Below are 17,345 nucleotides of genomic sequence, written 5' to 3' on the forward strand. Positions count from 1 at the left end.
GTTGCTTTTTCATCCAGAAGTGATCCTGTTTAGATGAGAGGGTGGAGCGCTAGGTTATCATCTAAGGCTAGGAAGCTATTGCTATGAAGGGGGGAAAGGGGGAGGGTGTTATTATAAATGAAGAAAATGTGTTTGTTGAAGCCAGTTAAAATAGATTCCCAACTTTACTTTAGCCATCCAACATAAAAGTCCAAAGAGGCGTGCACCACCTCATGTTCAGCGGGCGTTTACAGGTTGGTTTCTGACTGCTGTGTCACATGTTTACAGTGATCCAGATAAGCACTACCTCATGTACGAACACGAGCGGGTTCCCATCGCAGTGTGCGAGAGAGAGCCAAGCTCCATCATCGCCTTCGCCCTCAGGTGACCACCTGCTTCCCTCCTCTCTGTTTTTAAATCGGCACTATTGATGTCACATTTGGAAAACTATGCTAAAATATACACGATTGTCACCATACAGCTGCAAGGAGTACAAAACAGCACTGGATGATCTGTCTAAGGTATCGAACACAGGAGGGGATGAGACTTCACAGCCCAGCAGGTACGCTGCGTTCCCACCGGAGCTTCAACTCTGTGCAATCCACTGTGCAGCTGTTAGCTTATTTCTGTTATTGAGTCATATATTAACTGTTTGCACTTAATTAATGAACACAGTACATCAGAATATGGTGAAGAATTAAAGGTAACATCCTTATTGTTAACAACCACTCAAAATGCTAAGGTACTTTAATTTCATATATCCTCTGTAACCTCAGCAGCTTTCCAATCCCATTATTCCTGTTTGTGACGAAGTGGCATCATCACACAAATCAAAACAGAATAATCTGGCTGTTGGCTCTCTTCTTCCAGCCAACAGCCCAAGTGCCAATCTCTCACAATGGGAATACATTTTTAAAATAGTTATTTTTATTAATGTATTGATTGTGGTTAAATGGAACATTGGGGCAGCATTTAGCACCTTTAGACCCTCGGGAGATGGGGGAGACCAAAATTGATATTGGAAGTGAATGTTGGATGATAAAGCGATGATGATAAGCCAAGCATATCAACTGAAGTCATTAACACGACTCTTCAGGACTTGTTTCTGCTGCCCCCAAGTGGCCAAAAGAATCTCAAACTGAGCAGCCACACCAGAGTTGTGTTGTGTTAGAGGATAGTAATGGTTTGAAAAGCTCAGCAGTGTAAGAGCAAAACTTACTCATGGTTCTGCTAAAACTCAAATGGTTCCAATTTTAAACAAATTCAAATCTAAATCGTGTTTTCTTTCGTCTGGTCCTCAGTGGTGGAGAGAGCCGGGTTAAGAGCAGCCCTGCCAGGCCCACCGAGACGATGTCATCACAGCAGAGTCGCAGCAGCACAGACACCGATTCTCTCAGTAAGTGTTCACATGCAGCACAAAGTCAGTGAAAGAGGAAAGGCTGCAGCGGCGTACCTGGAGGTGCAATGTTTCAATTCTGTCTCTGTTTTGTGCAGAAGAGGCCGACTCTGCAGATAAGCAGAAGAAACAGGCCCTAAATCCACACGTTGAGCTGCGTGAGTGTTTTATTATTACTGTTTTTTTAACTGCTTTTCCAGTCGGGGGCTGAGGGTGGGGCACACTGGACAGGTCACCTCAGAGCTTAACGCAGAGACTGCAAACTCTTCACGCTTACTGTGGGAGAACGTGCAGACATCAAACCAAACCTTGTTGGTCAGGACACAATGCTAACCACTGCATTACTGTGTTGCACTCTTTGGTTCATCCTGAATGTTATCCCTCTGATAAATGTGTCAAAGCCTGCTGTTCCTGACTGCCTTTTTATTTTCAGAGTTCTCCGATGCCAACGCCAAGTTCTACTGTCGGATCTACTACGCCAAGGAGTTTCACAAGATGCGAGAGGAGATCATGGAGAGCAGTGAGGATGATTTCGTCCGCTCGCTGTCCCACTGCGTTAACTGGCAGGCTCGTGGGGGGAAATCTGGAGCTGTGTTCTACGCAACAGAAGGTTGGAGCTGATATCCTCACAGATACGACTTAGATACAAAAGGGGCACATGAGCTTGCACAACTATGTATGTGCACATGTGTAAAAGGAAGCGTGCTTATGCTTTTCTAAATAAATTAGTAAGTACAAAATACATGCAAAACATCTGGACACTTGTGACTATGGCAAATAATAAAGTAAACGCTATATCTGTGTGTGGTAAGCACTGAGGTGTCCTGCTTTATTAGGACTGTGTAATGATGGTGGCTGTAGCTCAGGTGTAGAGCAGCTCATCGACTAACCAGAAGGTTGGTGGTTTCATCCCTGGCTACCGTGTTATGGACAAGTTGTTGGTCAGTGAGTGTGCGGCGTCCCTCGGGTTCCCCCACGCTCGTAATGTTCAATTTAAAAGTCACCAAGCGAAAACCCCACGGCTACTTACTAACCACAAAAGCCATGTCACAGTGGCTGTGCCCATTGTTTATATACAGTCTGTTTATGCCCCACATGTTGAGTCGCCTCTCCCACATTTTGATTGGCTCTAATGGGCCTGATTAGAAACGTGCTCCCACCTATGAATGCAGCTACAGGATCAGCTGAAGGCAAAGTTAAAAAGAATAAGAAAATGAATACAAGGACCATAAAATAACCTTTAGTTGTTTTAAAAACATGTCTGGTATGCTCCACACCTGCTCTCTGATTTAGGGACTTGGTCACTAACTATTTTGATAATGGAAACGACGCCAAACCTCTGCTAGCTTCAGACGCTTCAGGATGCATGTTTTGTTCTTTCCTCTGATGAAAGTCCTGCTGTGTGTCCTGTCAGATGACCGCTTCATCCTGAAGCAGATGCCCAGACTGGAGGTCCAGTCCTTCCTGGACTTTGCACCCCACTACTTTACCTACATCACAGGAGCTGTGCAGCAGAAAGTATGCATCATAAACACTCGCACCGTCCTTTTTCTAACCATCTGATTGCAAATGAGTAACGAGCATGTTTGCACCACAGCGGCCGACGGCATTGGCGAAGATCCTGGGTGTGTACAGGATCGGCTACAAGAACTCTCAGAACAACACGGAGAAGAAGCTGGACCTGCTTGTTATGGAAAACCTGTTTTATGGACGCAAGATGGCTCAGGTTAGAGATGTGGTGTCACTCTGCCTGTCAGGACAGGACACACTGTTCATTCTTGATGTAGAACATGGAAAGGACAATACTTGTAACATGTTTGTTCATAATTCATCAAAGTGTGAACAAACGTGTTTACAGTTCTAACACAAATCTTAGATCCATCACAGTTTCTTCAGTAGTGGCTGTTTGGACCATGAGGACCTCTGACCTCTGTTGATGCTGTGACGTCCCTGCAGGTATTCGACCTCAAAGGCTCGCTGAGAAACCGCAACGTGAAGACAGAATTGGGCAAGGAAAGCTGCGAGGTGGTCCTGCTGGACGAGAACTTGCTGAAGCTGATCCACGACAACCCGCTCTACATCCGCTCCCACTGCAAGTCCATCTTACGAGCTGCCATTCACAGCGACGCCTACTTCCTGTCTAGCCACCTCATCATCGACTACTCCCTGCTGGTTGGGCGGGACGACGCCACCGAGCAGCTGGTGGTTGGGATTATAGGTGAGAGGAGGAGGAGAAGCGTTTTGTGGAGACTTTTGTTGGGGTTTTGTTTTAATTCGTTCCCCTCTCTCGTTTCTGCAGATTACATCAGGACGTTCACCTGGGACAAGAGACTGGAAATGGTTGTTAAATCCACTGGAATCCTCGGAGGTCAAGGTAAATGTCATAAAGCCCACAGAAAGTATGGCTGCATATGGATTACTTAGATATTTGTGTCCAGCTCATGTAGTGGCTGTGAAACAGCAAGTCACCCTTAGTGTTAAAGCTTGGTGTCAAATCTGAGCACATAGACGTGAAACCCAAGTTCCATAAACTTTAACACAAAGCCAATGAGAACAACAGGCTCCAAGTCTTGTGAGAATCATCAGAGAGAAAGTGGTAATAGTGGAGTTAATCTCCAACATATGAAGCCTGAGCTTTTAGCTCACAGGAGGTTCATATGTTGGCTTCAGTAATTTAAACTTCAGCCAGTTTTATAAAGCACTTCAAGTGCTTAGGTAGAGTTTAATATAAACGTATATGTGTATATATGACAGAAGGCTTTTGTTTTTCTTCTTCATCGGTGTACTTCCAGCTGAATTACAATCCTCCTCCTCCTCTGACGTGTTGCTGTGCTTTGTTTCCAGGGAAGATGCCCACTGTGGTTTCTCCGGAGCTGTACAGAGCTCGCTTCTGCGAAGCCATGGACAAATACTTCCTGATGGTCCCTGACCACTGGACTGGTCTGGGAACTAACTGCTGAGACTGAGTACTGTTCAACAGAAACACAGCCGCTGTGCACAAATCAGACTTTCCTGTAAACGCCTAGCTGAGAGCTAGAAGCACACTGGACCTTGTAAATCTTTAAGAATGGTGCAGGCTAAATCCTGACAGACAGCAGTGTCATTCCAGCAGAGCCAGCACTCTGCATCTGTGGCATTATGAAAACAGTCTAGAGCATTCAGTTTTATCTCAGTATAATCAGGTTCTAATGACTAACCCTCTGGATTCCTGGTGTGTTTCACAGACGGCTGTTATTTTATAATTAGTGCCACGAGTGGAGCCACTGACGGTAGTCGCTGTGGCAGTTTTAGTTTGTTAAAAAGACTCATTCATGTAATTTAAAGTTTGTAAATGTAAAGAGATTATGTAACTATTAAAAGGTTCTTATCAATATCATCTGTTTCCACTGGTGTTAATGGAGATAGATGCACGAATATAGAATAGAATAAACCTTTATTATCCCACAGATGAGAAATTTCGGTGTTACAGAGCTCTTACAGCAAGGGGAAAATGAAATATAAAAGGAAGACACAACGTGGTCCTATATACATCAGAAAGTTCGTATATACATGTTGTCACCTCAGCCCTCAACATACATCTTTGTTGCAATGGCTCTTCTTAACTGCACTCTTTATCAGACGGAGAACTGAAAGACAATCCAAAAATACTTCCTGCTTCTTGCTGGGGATTTTTTTCTGTTTTTAATATTATTTCATTCATTTCACAGGATCGAAAACAGAATTTAACCAATCATGAGAGTTTCAGTCACACTGGATGCTGTCAAAGTATGAGTAATGAATGAATGGGACCTTTAAAGTATTTTAATTGTCTTACCTCAAACTTGATATTATTATATCAACAATGGATCACATGACCACTTATATAGAGAGTCATCGTCCAGTTCTTCTCAGCACTGGAACATTTTAGTGTCTTTCAGCTTGTTTTGGGGTTTTCAGGCTTTCCCAAACCACTTCATCACATTAATTGACCCGTTTCTAATCATTAAATCTGACAATAAGACTGTCAGACATTTCTGTTTTCTTCTGTGGGAAATGAGAAAGAAACAAGTGTTTTTGTGTTGTTTTTAAGTAGTCCATACATGAATCCTCTTAATGCCCCTTTACTTGTGATTGGCTAACATCTGGGAGCCTGGTGAGGGGTAGCAAGCAACCTGTCTGTACTTAATGGGTGTGCTGTACCTGTAGCATTGACCCCATATAAAGCATATGCTCTGAGAAACATGAACACTGACAGTGTAACGCAGGTGTCAAACCTAGAGCCCAGGGACCAGAATCAGACCAACAATGACTCCAATCAGGCCCGCTAGGGAGCTCTGGAAAATGTGAAGGACAGAAATGTCGGACTTTTAACTGTATTTTCAGCTTTTCCTACTGATAAAGACCCCACGGTCATTTACACTATACTGAAGTAATTCAGTTACACACATCTGTAATTTTACACATTTAAAATCTGCAAGCACAACTTGTGCTTTCTTTCATTTACTACAGCAGCATTTCTTTATCATGTAGAAACACTGAGACATATTGTTGAAATTAATCTTCTCTGTCTTAAACTAATCATTGATTAAATGAGTAGTTAGGTTTCTTTACACTGGCAGAAACTGGCTTTTCACTGGTCTGGTCCACAGATCAAAAAGGGCTGTATGTGGCCCACAGTGTAAGATGAGTCTGACATCCCTGGTGTAATGAGTCTCCTCACAGATTGATGGAAAAAGGAAAGAATTGGCATGTTTTTAACTCCAAACAGATTTTTATTGTTGTACAGTTAATATAAAACAAAGTGGAGGTGACAAACAGCCCTCAGCATGCCGTACTGCATCAGGAACTGGTATGAAAATCACACGACGATTGTCAGGCCTGCTGAAGCTCATTTTCTGGTTGAATACTGGCGGACAGGCTCTGTCTCTCAGGGACAGCGGAGGCAGTAAAGACTGTGCTTGCTAACAATGTGTGCTTATCTGGCAGCTAACAGGATTCACAACTCATTACGTTTCAAATCCAAAGTCAAACAAAACCATCTGGGATGGAGGTTTTCTTCATACAAAGCTTTTCTTTACAGTACATAATTTACAAAAAAGCAGGTGGATTTCATATCAGTACCTAAGCTAGTGCGCACACACACACACACACACACACACACACGGCTGGAGATATTGTCTTTTTTTCTTATTGTCAACAAATGACTGATAACTAAGTCCTTGCTCTGAGCCGCAGGCCTCGACTTTTGTTACAAAGTTGCAATCGATCTTGCTGTAGTAAGACTCACTCGTGTAACAATAATAACAGAAGAATAAACCGCTTTCCACTCGGAATACTTTGGAAATCAAAGCCTTCCAAAGTATACACCTGGGTGAGTATTACGAGTTAATCATCTAGCAGGAGAGTATGAGGTCTGACTGTAAAACCTACTTAATTTATTGCTGTTGCTGTCTAATGGTCATCAACATCAATGGGAATCAGCTGGTGAGATAAAAACAAAAGGAAACTGACAGTCACACAGGTAACCAGAGCCAAAGAGACTTTTAGTTCTTTGGAAAGTTCCCGGACATTTCAGTGGAAATCATCGGACTTTTCATGAGGAACAAAAGGATTTATGGAGCAGTGGATTCGTTGACAATAAAATTAGGGGGATTAAATCTCCAGCCTTTAACTCTCTCAGGTCTAAGTTGTCACTGGTGGTGACCCCTAACTAACCCTTGGCAAGCAAACATCATTTTTTCTTTTTTATTACTTTGTTCTCCAAAATCTTGGCAATCAGAGGCCAAAGAAACAATCAGTTCAACTGACGACACGAAAAACAATTCACATTTTTTCCAAAAACTCAAAAACAAATGATGACTTAGACCTCAGAGGTTTAAGGAAACAAAACAACCAAAACTGTGTCAAACACTGTCATTCAATACAACACAGCGACTCATATTTAGCTCAACGCATTAAAGAAAAAGTTCACACAATTTCAACAAAACTGTTGGTACCCGGTGGTGCTCAGCCACGCCTAGTTTTTGTTTGTCCAGGTTTTAAGCTTTGCACCTCCACGGAGAGGAGAAAGGGCTCGCTGTTTTCACTGTTTCAGTAATTTCCCAACTTAAACGATGAATCAAGTATTCATTCTTTCTTCCGCAGTGAGATTTATATTTATAGGTCCATTCAGTAACTGTGCTTTCAGTCACATCATATGACCTTCAGCAGCACATCAAGTCTGGTTTTACAAGTTTGACCTTCAAATCCATTTAGCAGCTCCTCATGACTGACGGCTGGTTTGGAACTTTATTCTCACTTTTAAAAGTGTCTGGTGTGTACAAAAGGCGAAAAACCTACACAAACAATAAAACGTCCTCCACCTTGCTGCTGGTAGAGGTTTGAGGTAAATCTCTCAAAGCATGGCCAAAATCTGCACCGCTTGGTACCACCAACACTTTTCCTATTTTGCAATAATAGTGAACTCATCCTTTCCAACTACTAGCACAGGATATGTCATAAAAGAAAAAAAAAAAAGACTCATCAAGGCACTGGACACATTTGAAACAATGGCACATAGCTGGCAGGGCGACAAACAGTGGGGAGGAATGTGAGGAAAGCGGTCAAAGCCCTGTGTTAATTTACATTGAAGTGCTGGCATTGTTTGTACCATCATGTAATGGATCATATATAGCACAACAGAGCTAAACAGAGCTTTTCATTGCCTCAGAAATTTGGTCTTTGTTGAGAATCTGGGCATTCACGATTAAACATGTACAAAAAAAAAAAAGCTTTGCCTGGAAGTGTGCAAGCATGCACAACACAACAGGTAGGGATACAAATGGAGTGAAAACAGTGCAGATGGCCATTCAAGGCCAGAGGACAAAATGCATAAATCTTAGTCATAATCTCATCTTTCAATCTGATCTCCACAGACCTTATATTCATCACTAGGTACATCCCCATTACCTTATCACATCACTCTATTAAAAGTGCAGATGTTACTTCAAAGAATCAAGAGAACAGCCTGTGTTTCATGGCCACAGGAACTCATTCAAGTGGTGGACACAAGCATCTTTATCTCTTCAGTCTGAATTTAAATTGGAAGAACCCCCAGGCTGGTTGTAGCATAGCAGCAATGCTAACCCCCATGGTTAATATCTACAACTCCACCTGTGATACATTAGTTCTTGACTTTACACCACATACTGATAATACTGAATGTTTTGAAAAATGTCCTGAACAATAACATTAGATAACGCTAGTTTTGATCTAATATAGTAAAAACACTTTGTGCTAATGTAGCAGCTATTTTCTTTAGGCTAACAGCACTGCTAACGCTATCCTTTTTTTAATTGAACTAGGTTTTTGACTTATCTGTGTAGCTACTATACTACCATAAAATGTACCATGCTTTGATTAATATAAAATTAAATCAGATTTAAATGCATCCTTCAACATGAAAAGTCTAGAATGGCTAACATGGCAAAAGGTTTGTCAGGATTATGCTAACGTAGCATGTATCCATGTCTTCTTGAGGCTAACGTTAACTTGTTTAACATTAACAGACTATCATTATTACTGTTCAGCTCTTCTGAACACAGCTTTGTGCCTGAGTGTTTGCATTAGCATGTAAATTTAACATAAATTCAGCATGAACTGAAACGAACTTGGGATATTTATTTATTAATGGCCGTGAGGGAATGTGGAAAGAAGTGGAAAAACTTAAGGGACAAATACATTTACCCAGGATGTTTCCATCAGCTGCCTGGACATACCCACTTGGTAATTAACATGTAATGAACCAGCACAAGCATAAATGCTGACGGCCACTTATGTGGGTTACACATGGTAAGCTCTACCATGATTTACCAAAGAACTCTAAATCAGGCTTGAGGAATGTTTTGTCAGAGCTGTGTCGTCTGGATTTCTCGATGTTAAGGTCATTGAGATGTACCTAGTGTTTCGTATCCTCTATTCTGGTCTACATTTGAACTAGGAACGTCTCTCGGAGAGGCCACAGAACTCACATTCTATCCGAACATCATCAAAACCAAACAAAAACCTACAAATTTGTGCTTCACCTGTTAAACAGTTAAAAACAAGCTCTATGTACCTGTTTATGTGACCTTTTACCACATGTTCATTATTTACTCGTGAAAGTCAAATATTTGGTACAACAAGCCTAAATCATAAAAAGTTTAAAATTACACTCTGATTTCTTAATAGTCTCCTTCGTTTTGTACAAACAGTTAAAAATGGCTTCTTTTAAAAAGACAACACGAGTCTCCGCAGCGAGCTGCTGTGCCGTGCAGAGACTAAGTACCGAGGTTGTTTGGATTTAAGCACCCGTGAGTAGAAAGAATGAACCGTGGTGTAAATTAACACAAGCATGCAGACCCAAACCCCAACTGGTCCAGATCGAGTTCTTGTTCACAGAGCGACTCGTTGGGCTCCAGTCAGTCAGTCCTGGGCAGTGCAGCTGCTCCCATCTTGGTTTTTCTTTTAAAAAAAGAGCACTAAAAAAAAAAAAGCTGCAGGGTCTCCAGCCTGGCGTCAAAGCAGAGCGATTCAGTTCATGTTCATGTTCCCAACATGAGGAACAGAAGATATAGACACTGCATGTGGAGCACCAAAGGTTCAATACTAAACAAATAGAAGACATGAGAAATATGAATATTATTTAACCATCTAATAGAAAATATTCCAACTCATCTTACGATTAGTTTTTGTCCACAAGTTATTTATTTAATATTGAACTTTTATGGGCTCTATGAATGACCAAGTCTCTATCCTTCTCCCTCAGTTGTGCACTCAAACACTGCATCATTCCTCGACGAGGAGAGAGGTAAGACGTTCACGTGCACTCTTCGAGGTAGGAAGCTAGAGAGTCGGTTCAGAGGGGTCAGAAAGTTTCCGAATCCTCCGAGTCGTTCTCTGTGGTTCCCTCGCTGGATGGTCCCGAGGGGTTCCTGGGGCTGCGTGACGCCCGAGGGCCAGTGGATAGGCCTTTACCCCCCTGGTGGGGTATATGCCTCAACAAGGACCCTGGGGAGGGAGCTCCAGAGCTGCAAGGTGAGCAGAAAGGCATCATGGTAGCCAGAATGAGAGCCAAACAGTCAGCCACCTCTCTACTAGGAGCACAAGCCAGAGCAGGCGTCAGACCTGAGGTAGAGCGACAGAGAGAAAGAATGGAGACAGAGGGAGGGAGGGCGACAAAAACGGACAAAAAGGAGGAACGGAACGAGACGTGGACAAGGAGGAAGCGGAGGAAGGCAAAGCAGAAGACAAAGACGGAGCAGCATCCCGTTAGAGTTCAGCCACTTGACAGTATGAGCAGACAGGAGGGGACAGCGACAACAACAGCAGCCCAACACCAAACTGGATAATAAATAAACAAAGCGCAGTATAGTCACAAAATAAAATAAAAACTGGAGACCTCACCTCGTCTAGCTGCAAAAGTGAGTCAATCATAACAGACTCCCATGTTAAAAATATGACTTTATATCAAAAAATGATGTATTTACTGGCAGGAAAAAATGTTGGTTTTTTAATTCTGTTGTATTTATACAGCACCAAATCACAACAGTCACCTCAAGGCATTTTATATTGTGAGGTAAAGAACCATGATAGAAAGAAAACCCCGATAATTAGACAAAACCTTATGAACAAACACTTGGCAACAGTGGGGAGGAAAAACTCCCTTTTAACAGGAAGTAACCTCTGGCAGAGAGGGCATCCACCTGATTGGTTGGGGATGAGCAGAAGGAGCTGTACAGGAGGTTTGTATTCAGTGTTTTTATATTTTAAAGTTTCATTACAACTTTACCAATCTAATCCAGAGCCTTGTTTTCCCACAGGTTTCTTCCTGTTAAAAGAGTGTTCTTCCTTCCCACTGTCGCAAAGTGCTTGTTCATAGGGGGTCCGCTGATTGTCGGGGGTTTTCTCTCTGATATTAAAGAGTTTTTAAACATTTTAAACATGTGATTTGGTGTCATATAAATACAATTTCATTCATTCAGGGTATGGAGACACCGTTTTTTCAGTGACATTAGCTAAAAGCTGTCCATGTGTAGCTCTACGAACAGCGTGTATTATTTAGCAGTGAAAGTGAATCTTTTGTTTTTATAGCTTAACTGTTTTTGTTCTTACAATTACCCTCGATAAAACAAATCCTTAGCCCATAGTAGTGAAAAGAAATTGGGTTACAACTTAATCTACAACTCCAGTAACTGAATATATACAAAAGTACTTCATCCAGTATTGCTGATCTAAGCTAATCAATTATGGACTTTTCAGGTTTAAATCGATCTATATCCAGCCCTGTGTTCTATGAAAACATCAGTTAAGAACAAAGAAAGCAAACAAAAAACACATGAACAGCTTTAATCAGGGTTTCCACAGCTTCATATAAAAACTACTGGCCCCCAGTCCCCTGGTATCAAACACCTGTGGTATCAAAGTCCTACGTATCGCATTCACATAATTTTCAGAAAACTTGGCCTCTGACCTTCCGGTAGAGCTCAGATTTGAACTTGTCTGAGCTTTTTAGTAGATACACCAGTGGTATCAATTTCTAAATCTTATGTTCCTTCGTTCTTGTGTTATCACATTCAAAACTTGGGTGTCCACACCCACTGCGTGTCCGCCCGGCAGGTTGACAACGATTCATGCTCTTCCTTCATTTCCTGCCATCAAATAAAAGCCTAAAAAATGTCACTCCATTGAAGATTTACTTTGATCATTACGTTTTCCTAGATATGGGTGGACTAGTTATTGTGCCAACCTCGAACAGTAACAGCTCTGCTTTCTATACCCATCTCTGTCTGTCTGTTGCTATGTAATAAACCCCAAATTCACTTGAAAACCCTTCCTGCACTCTATAAAACTCACCTTACTCTACAACGAGTGGTAACCCTTTTTAAAACTGTTTTGTCTGCAGCGAACGTGGAAAACAGCATTAAAACTTTTCAGTAGACAAGCTGAGTCCATGCTGAGAGAAGGAAGACATTCATGCAGCCCAAAGATCAGGGTGTGCAGTCAGGCCCTGATAAGTTCTGATATTACCGTTCTCATCCACCGTCTGAACATTGGCTCCTCTGGACAGCAGCTCCTGGACCACCTGCTTCAGACCGCTACGAGCCGCCAGGTGCAGAGGACTGACAGAAAGTTACACATAATGTAACTCATGGTTACACAAGTACTCTTGTTTCATTGAACTACATCACCGCTAGTAACACAGATTTAATCTCCGTGTTCTGAAAACTAATTTTATTTATTTTAATTGGACTGATCCTGGACTAAATCTTTACATACATCATTTCAAAAGCTCCTATTTACAGTGACACATGTGTTTCCTGTATGTACAGACATGATGGCCAAAGTATTTTCACACTCACGTTTGCAGCGCTGCATTTGTGGCATTAATGAGCGCAGTGTCAGACAGCTTCTCGAGGATCAGCAACACACAGTCTTCCTTCCCCTGGAAGAAGAAGGACTCAAGTTAAAAAGTTCTGCGTAAGTAAATAGCTCTGAGGTCTCATCTGTGATCCTTTCAGTAAAACAGGTAAACAAAGGTCCCACAAAACTGGGCCAAACACTAATGCTGGAGCGTGGCGCCCCCTTGTAGACACGTACATTACTGCAAGCCAGGTGCAGGGCGGTGTTGCCGTCCTTGTCAGTCAGACTGAGGTTGGCACTGGCGCTGGTCAACAGCACCTCTGTACGAGACAGAATACAGAGCATGTATAAAAACCAAAATCACTGCTCATTTTCTGAACATAAGCACATGTAAAACAATTCCGTACCAAGAGCCCCGACCCTGCCCCTCTGAGCCGCCATCATCAGCGCAGTGCGACCCAACTGGTCTGCGACATCCACAGGTGCATCGTGGGAAAGGAGCAACTGGACACAATCGACATGACCGGCAAATGCTGCAGCATGAAGAGGAGTCCTGGAAGAGAGAGGATGGAATGAGAACAAACAGTGCTCGGCAGCGTGGGTGGAGCTGCGCTGGCGACATTACCTGCTCTTAGCGTCGCAGCAGCCAGCGATGTCTGAACCCATCGCCTCCAGCAACAGCGATGCACATGGCTCGTGATCATTGGTTCTGAAAAACAAAACACAAACAGAAGTTCAGTGACTGAAATCGGCCTCTGAAAAGAAGGAAAAACACTATTCCAGTAGCAAAAAAGACGACTCCGGGATATCAGTGTGACTTACACAGCGCAGTGCAGAGGGGTGAAGGGGTTCCCATCAATACAGCGGCAGCCTTTCTGCTCTAGCAGGACCTCCACACACCCTTCATGACCTACACACAAACACACACTTTAGGGTAAAGTTTCCTAACTGGAGGTCTCTTCCTGTTAAATGGCAGTTCTTCCTCCCCACTATCACCAAGTGCTGCTCACAAAGGATTGTCTGTTTTGAACTGAATTTAAATTTTTTTTAAAATGTAAAAACGTGTCTGCAGGTGCCACTAACCATAATAACAGGCCCAGTGCAGCGGTGTGTACCCGCTGTGGTCTCTCAGCGGGGGCAAGGATGGCGCCTCAGAGCAGGCGATGTTCAACAGCTCACTCAGCCAGGAAGCGTGGCCTCGGGCAGCGGCCAAGTGGATGGCTGTACGACCCCGCGAGTCGCCGAGCAAAACCGAAGCTTCCTGCTCCAGCAGACACTGGATGCACTCCTCCTGACCACACAGCAGCTGGGGCAACAGAGCAGAAGCTAATAAGAATCTATAATACAAATCTGAAAGAACATTTCCTGCTTGTCTCTTTTTACAAGTCTTCTAATGACTAAAGCACATTTGCTATGTATGTATTATTGTGCTATCTACTGTACAATATAAAGCGCCTTGAGGCGACTTTTGTTGTGATTTGGTGCTATATAAATAAAATTGAATTGAATTGAATTGAATTTCCAAGAAGGTCCATGCTAAAAATGTCAAAAAAGGGAGTCATCAGTCTAATAGGCCCTAATATAAAACTTATTGCTTCTTTCTCATCACAAATGAAAGAAATTATAAATAAAGACTGCACTAAATACACACAAACACAAGTTCCGTGCTCACCCCGAGGTGCAGCGCTGTGAGGCCGTGGTTATCAGCCACATTGACATTGGCTTCCCTTTCCAGCAGCAGCGACACGGCGTCAACGTGACCTCCGGCCACCGCAAGCATCAGAGGAGTCCTGCAGACGAGGACGACATATTTAAGAGGGAAAACGGAAAGGGACAAATCGCACGAAGCAAACAGGATGTGTGGGGGCGGGAGCGAGGGTCACTCACTGTCCCTGAGAGTCAGCAACATCCACGAGGTCTGAACTATCCGATTCATCCAGCAGGAGGCGCACACACGTAGTGTGACCATTCATCACTACAAAGAGAGCGAAACAAAAAGTGTCAGAAATGTACAAATCAGCTCAGTGACACAAAGGTTGTGATGACTTCTGTCACCACAGTAGAAAAAAAAGTATTTAACCACCTGTTTTTTCAGCCACATGGGGAACAAACTCTAAATTTAGTTCATCTGAAGTGCAGTTATAGGCGACCAGGGCTCATGCGACTAACGTGAGCAGCACATACATGTGCTTCAAATGAACAATAAGGACTCTTCCATTGTCAGACTGCAGACATCTGAAGCTACAGAGAGCTACATTCAGTCCAAATGTTAGGCAGCTCAAGTATGTTCAAATGATGCTCACACTGCTGGAATAAGAGGACAGAATAACTAAGACGACCTTTGATACACTAAAGAATCCTGCCCAGAGGTGCATGAAAACAAGTGTTTCCTATGATTCTGAACTAATGAGTTACAGCTGGAGGAAGAGGCCACAGCAATTTCAGACATGAGAGACCCAATGCTGATGTTTAGTGTAAAGATTTTCCACATAAATAACACATCTTATACTTGGATTTCCATCTAAATAAACAACCATCCCAGGGGTTGGTTATCAGCTGTTTGTAGTTTCACAGTTCACATCAACCAGTGTTTAAAAAAAGCTTTGGCAGAGGGATTAAAGTGTTATATACACTGACCATATGCTGATTTCACTGCAATTTTTCACATATAGAAATTATATTTCTGATTTATTTTTTTATCTTTTGGAACAAAAAAACAACATCCTTGCTCTTATTTTGAAAATTCAGTCTCCCAGACCAGCTATCTTATTTCTGTTTCCTGTTTTTCTACAAATTGCCAAATTGCATGCTTCCATGTTTCTAAGCTCACCTGCAAGGTGCACCGGGGTGCGTCCATACTGCTTATCAGTGGTGCGTGGCGATGCTCCCTGGCTGAGCAGGGTGTGAACGCAGTCAGAGTGACCACGGAGAGCGGCCAGGGCCAGAGCTGTCCTCCCCATCTCGTCCCCCTGGTCTACCTCTCTCTCCCCCTGCAGCAGCACCTCCAGGGCCTGAGCATGGCCGTGGTATGCCTGAAGAGAGAAATTACTGTTTAAAAATGTAAATTTTTAAAAAAAAAGGATAACCTACTACAAATCCTTTATGCGTTTAATACTGACAGCGAGGTGCAGCGGGCTCCTGGCATGTGGAGATTCAGAGTCGTCTTGGTGACCGCCATCTCTGTCCAGCAGCTGGAGGTCAAAACAAAACCAATGTGAACACAGTCACAGTCTGTTCATGTGCTTTATCAAAGTAGTTCTGTTTTTCAGGGATTTACTCAGAGCTCTTTTTTGTTTGTTTGTTACATAAAAGACGATGCTCTAACTTAGGACACCCGGATTTCTGGCATGTGGTGAAACAGTGATAGGCCAGCAGAGGAAGAAACTCCCTCCAGACACTCCCCAACAGTACAACCTCAGTAAGGCTTCAACATGTGACAGGAGTGTGTGCATCTTTGTGAGGACTTTAGTCTGGAGACATCCTGTTTCTGCAGAGTGAAGGCAGTTTGATTCAGTCAGGGTTCAGAAATCAGCTTAGGGGTCCAATCAAAATGACTTCATTAGTGACCTTTACCTTTTTATATTTTCACTAACCATTTAAAACATTGTTTTTAGTCAGCTGTTACATTATTTTAGCAAATTATATTAACAAACTACTTCTGACTAATCAGTAAATTTGTTATTTTTAACAAATACTACTTTTTCAAAGCCATTACTTAGTTTGTTGGCAAATTGTAAGAAGCTAACTTACATTTAGCTAGCTGTTAGCTTACCTGTTACTGTCAGCTAGCTAATACTTTGTCAGATTTGTTTCGGGACTCTTTGTTTTTATTAGATTTGACTGACTGAGAGAGCTAGGAAAGGGGCCAGAGAGCAGGGACAACATAAAGCAAATTTTCAGTGACTCTCAGAGTCAACGGTGACCACCGGTCTATCCCTAGCTGATGCTACTCTTTCCCCACACTGGGCTAAGGGGCTAAGGTGTGCTATGTGTCACACGTTTGTGTCCACTGACCAGTTCTAGACAGTGCCTGTGTCCGTAGGCTGCGGCGTAGTGGACAGGGCTGTAACCCTGTTTGTCTTTCAGTGAGGCCGTGGCACCGCTCTGAAGCAGGAACTCCAAACATCTGCAACACAAACACGTCGTTCAGAGGGCAGCTCGAACCACACAGAGAACACGCACACACGCTTATGACATCAGGATAACACCGTTTTGAATGTTTTATGTGTTTTAAATGTATAGTGGTGAGTCTTGACTGAAATGTCAGTTACACATCACACATGTATGCTATAGACTTTGTGTTTTATTATTGTCTTTTATCTCCATTTGTTCTTTATTTTTTTATTTATTATTTTATTATCAATTTTGTTCTCTTTTTTTTTCCTTTTTTGTTTTTTTTTTATTAATAAACTTTGAGAAAACTGTGAAAATCACCTGTTACATTTCCTGTTCCATTTTTTTACATCACTATATACTTTGATCTGTTTTGATATATTTTGATAGATTTATTTCTTTAAGCTAATCACATTTAGCTACATAGTAACAGATACGCTTCTACCTTTCAGTTTTTGGCATGTATTGTAGATTTGTGCATAGCTTTGGTCAAATTTCA

The 17,345-nt window shown here is 42.4% G+C and overlaps 2 protein-coding genes across 12 annotated transcripts in view; one reads left to right on the forward strand and one right to left on the reverse strand.

The window, feature by feature from the left end:
* The window catches only part of pikfyve (phosphoinositide kinase, FYVE finger containing), a 35,102-nt gene extending 30,351 nt beyond the window's left edge, over window positions 1-4,751 (forward strand). For all 9 annotated transcript variants that reach the window (XM_025903980.1, XM_025903977.1, XM_025903982.1 and 6 more), the window contains 10 exons: window positions 268-363; window positions 461-541; window positions 1,281-1,375; window positions 1,474-1,533; window positions 1,809-1,985; window positions 2,790-2,893; window positions 2,973-3,101; window positions 3,332-3,593; window positions 3,675-3,749; window positions 4,220-4,751. In XM_025903980.1, coding sequence (XP_025759765.1) covers window positions 268-363; window positions 461-541; window positions 1,281-1,375; window positions 1,474-1,533; window positions 1,809-1,985; window positions 2,790-2,893; window positions 2,973-3,101; window positions 3,332-3,593; window positions 3,675-3,749; window positions 4,220-4,335 — 1,195 coding nt within the window. In that variant the 3' untranslated portion in view covers window positions 4,336-4,751. The remainder of the gene's footprint in view (window positions 1-267; window positions 364-460; window positions 542-1,280; window positions 1,376-1,473; window positions 1,534-1,808; window positions 1,986-2,789; window positions 2,894-2,972; window positions 3,102-3,331; window positions 3,594-3,674; window positions 3,750-4,219) is intronic.
* A 1,352-nt stretch (window positions 4,752-6,103) lies between these two features.
* The window catches only part of ankrd44 (ankyrin repeat domain 44), a 32,270-nt gene continuing 21,028 nt past the window's right edge, over window positions 6,104-17,345 (reverse strand). For 2 of the 3 annotated variants that reach the window (XM_013264753.3, XM_013264754.3), the window contains exons 16-28: window positions 16,748-16,859; window positions 15,853-15,924; window positions 15,564-15,765; window positions 14,621-14,708; window positions 14,406-14,523; window positions 13,817-14,039; window positions 13,556-13,643; window positions 13,359-13,442; window positions 13,141-13,286; window positions 12,971-13,053; window positions 12,733-12,815; window positions 12,401-12,492; window positions 6,104-10,498 (exon numbers count right to left, since the gene is read on the reverse strand). In XM_013264753.3, coding sequence (XP_013120207.1) covers window positions 10,239-10,498; window positions 12,401-12,492; window positions 12,733-12,815; window positions 12,971-13,053; window positions 13,141-13,286; window positions 13,359-13,442; window positions 13,556-13,643; window positions 13,817-14,039; window positions 14,406-14,523; window positions 14,621-14,708; window positions 15,564-15,765; window positions 15,853-15,924; window positions 16,748-16,859 — 1,651 coding nt within the window. In that variant the 3' untranslated portion in view covers window positions 6,104-10,238. The remainder of the gene's footprint in view (window positions 10,499-12,400; window positions 12,493-12,732; window positions 12,816-12,970; window positions 13,054-13,140; window positions 13,287-13,358; window positions 13,443-13,555; window positions 13,644-13,816; window positions 14,040-14,405; window positions 14,524-14,620; window positions 14,709-15,563; window positions 15,766-15,852; window positions 15,925-16,747; window positions 16,860-17,345) is intronic. The other variant, XM_005475184.4, reaches the window with a different exon arrangement.

Source organism: Oreochromis niloticus, linkage group LG16 (assembly GCF_001858045.2).
Source record: "Oreochromis niloticus isolate F11D_XX linkage group LG16, O_niloticus_UMD_NMBU, whole genome shotgun sequence".
Taxonomy (NCBI): domain Eukaryota; kingdom Metazoa; phylum Chordata; class Actinopteri; order Cichliformes; family Cichlidae; genus Oreochromis; species Oreochromis niloticus.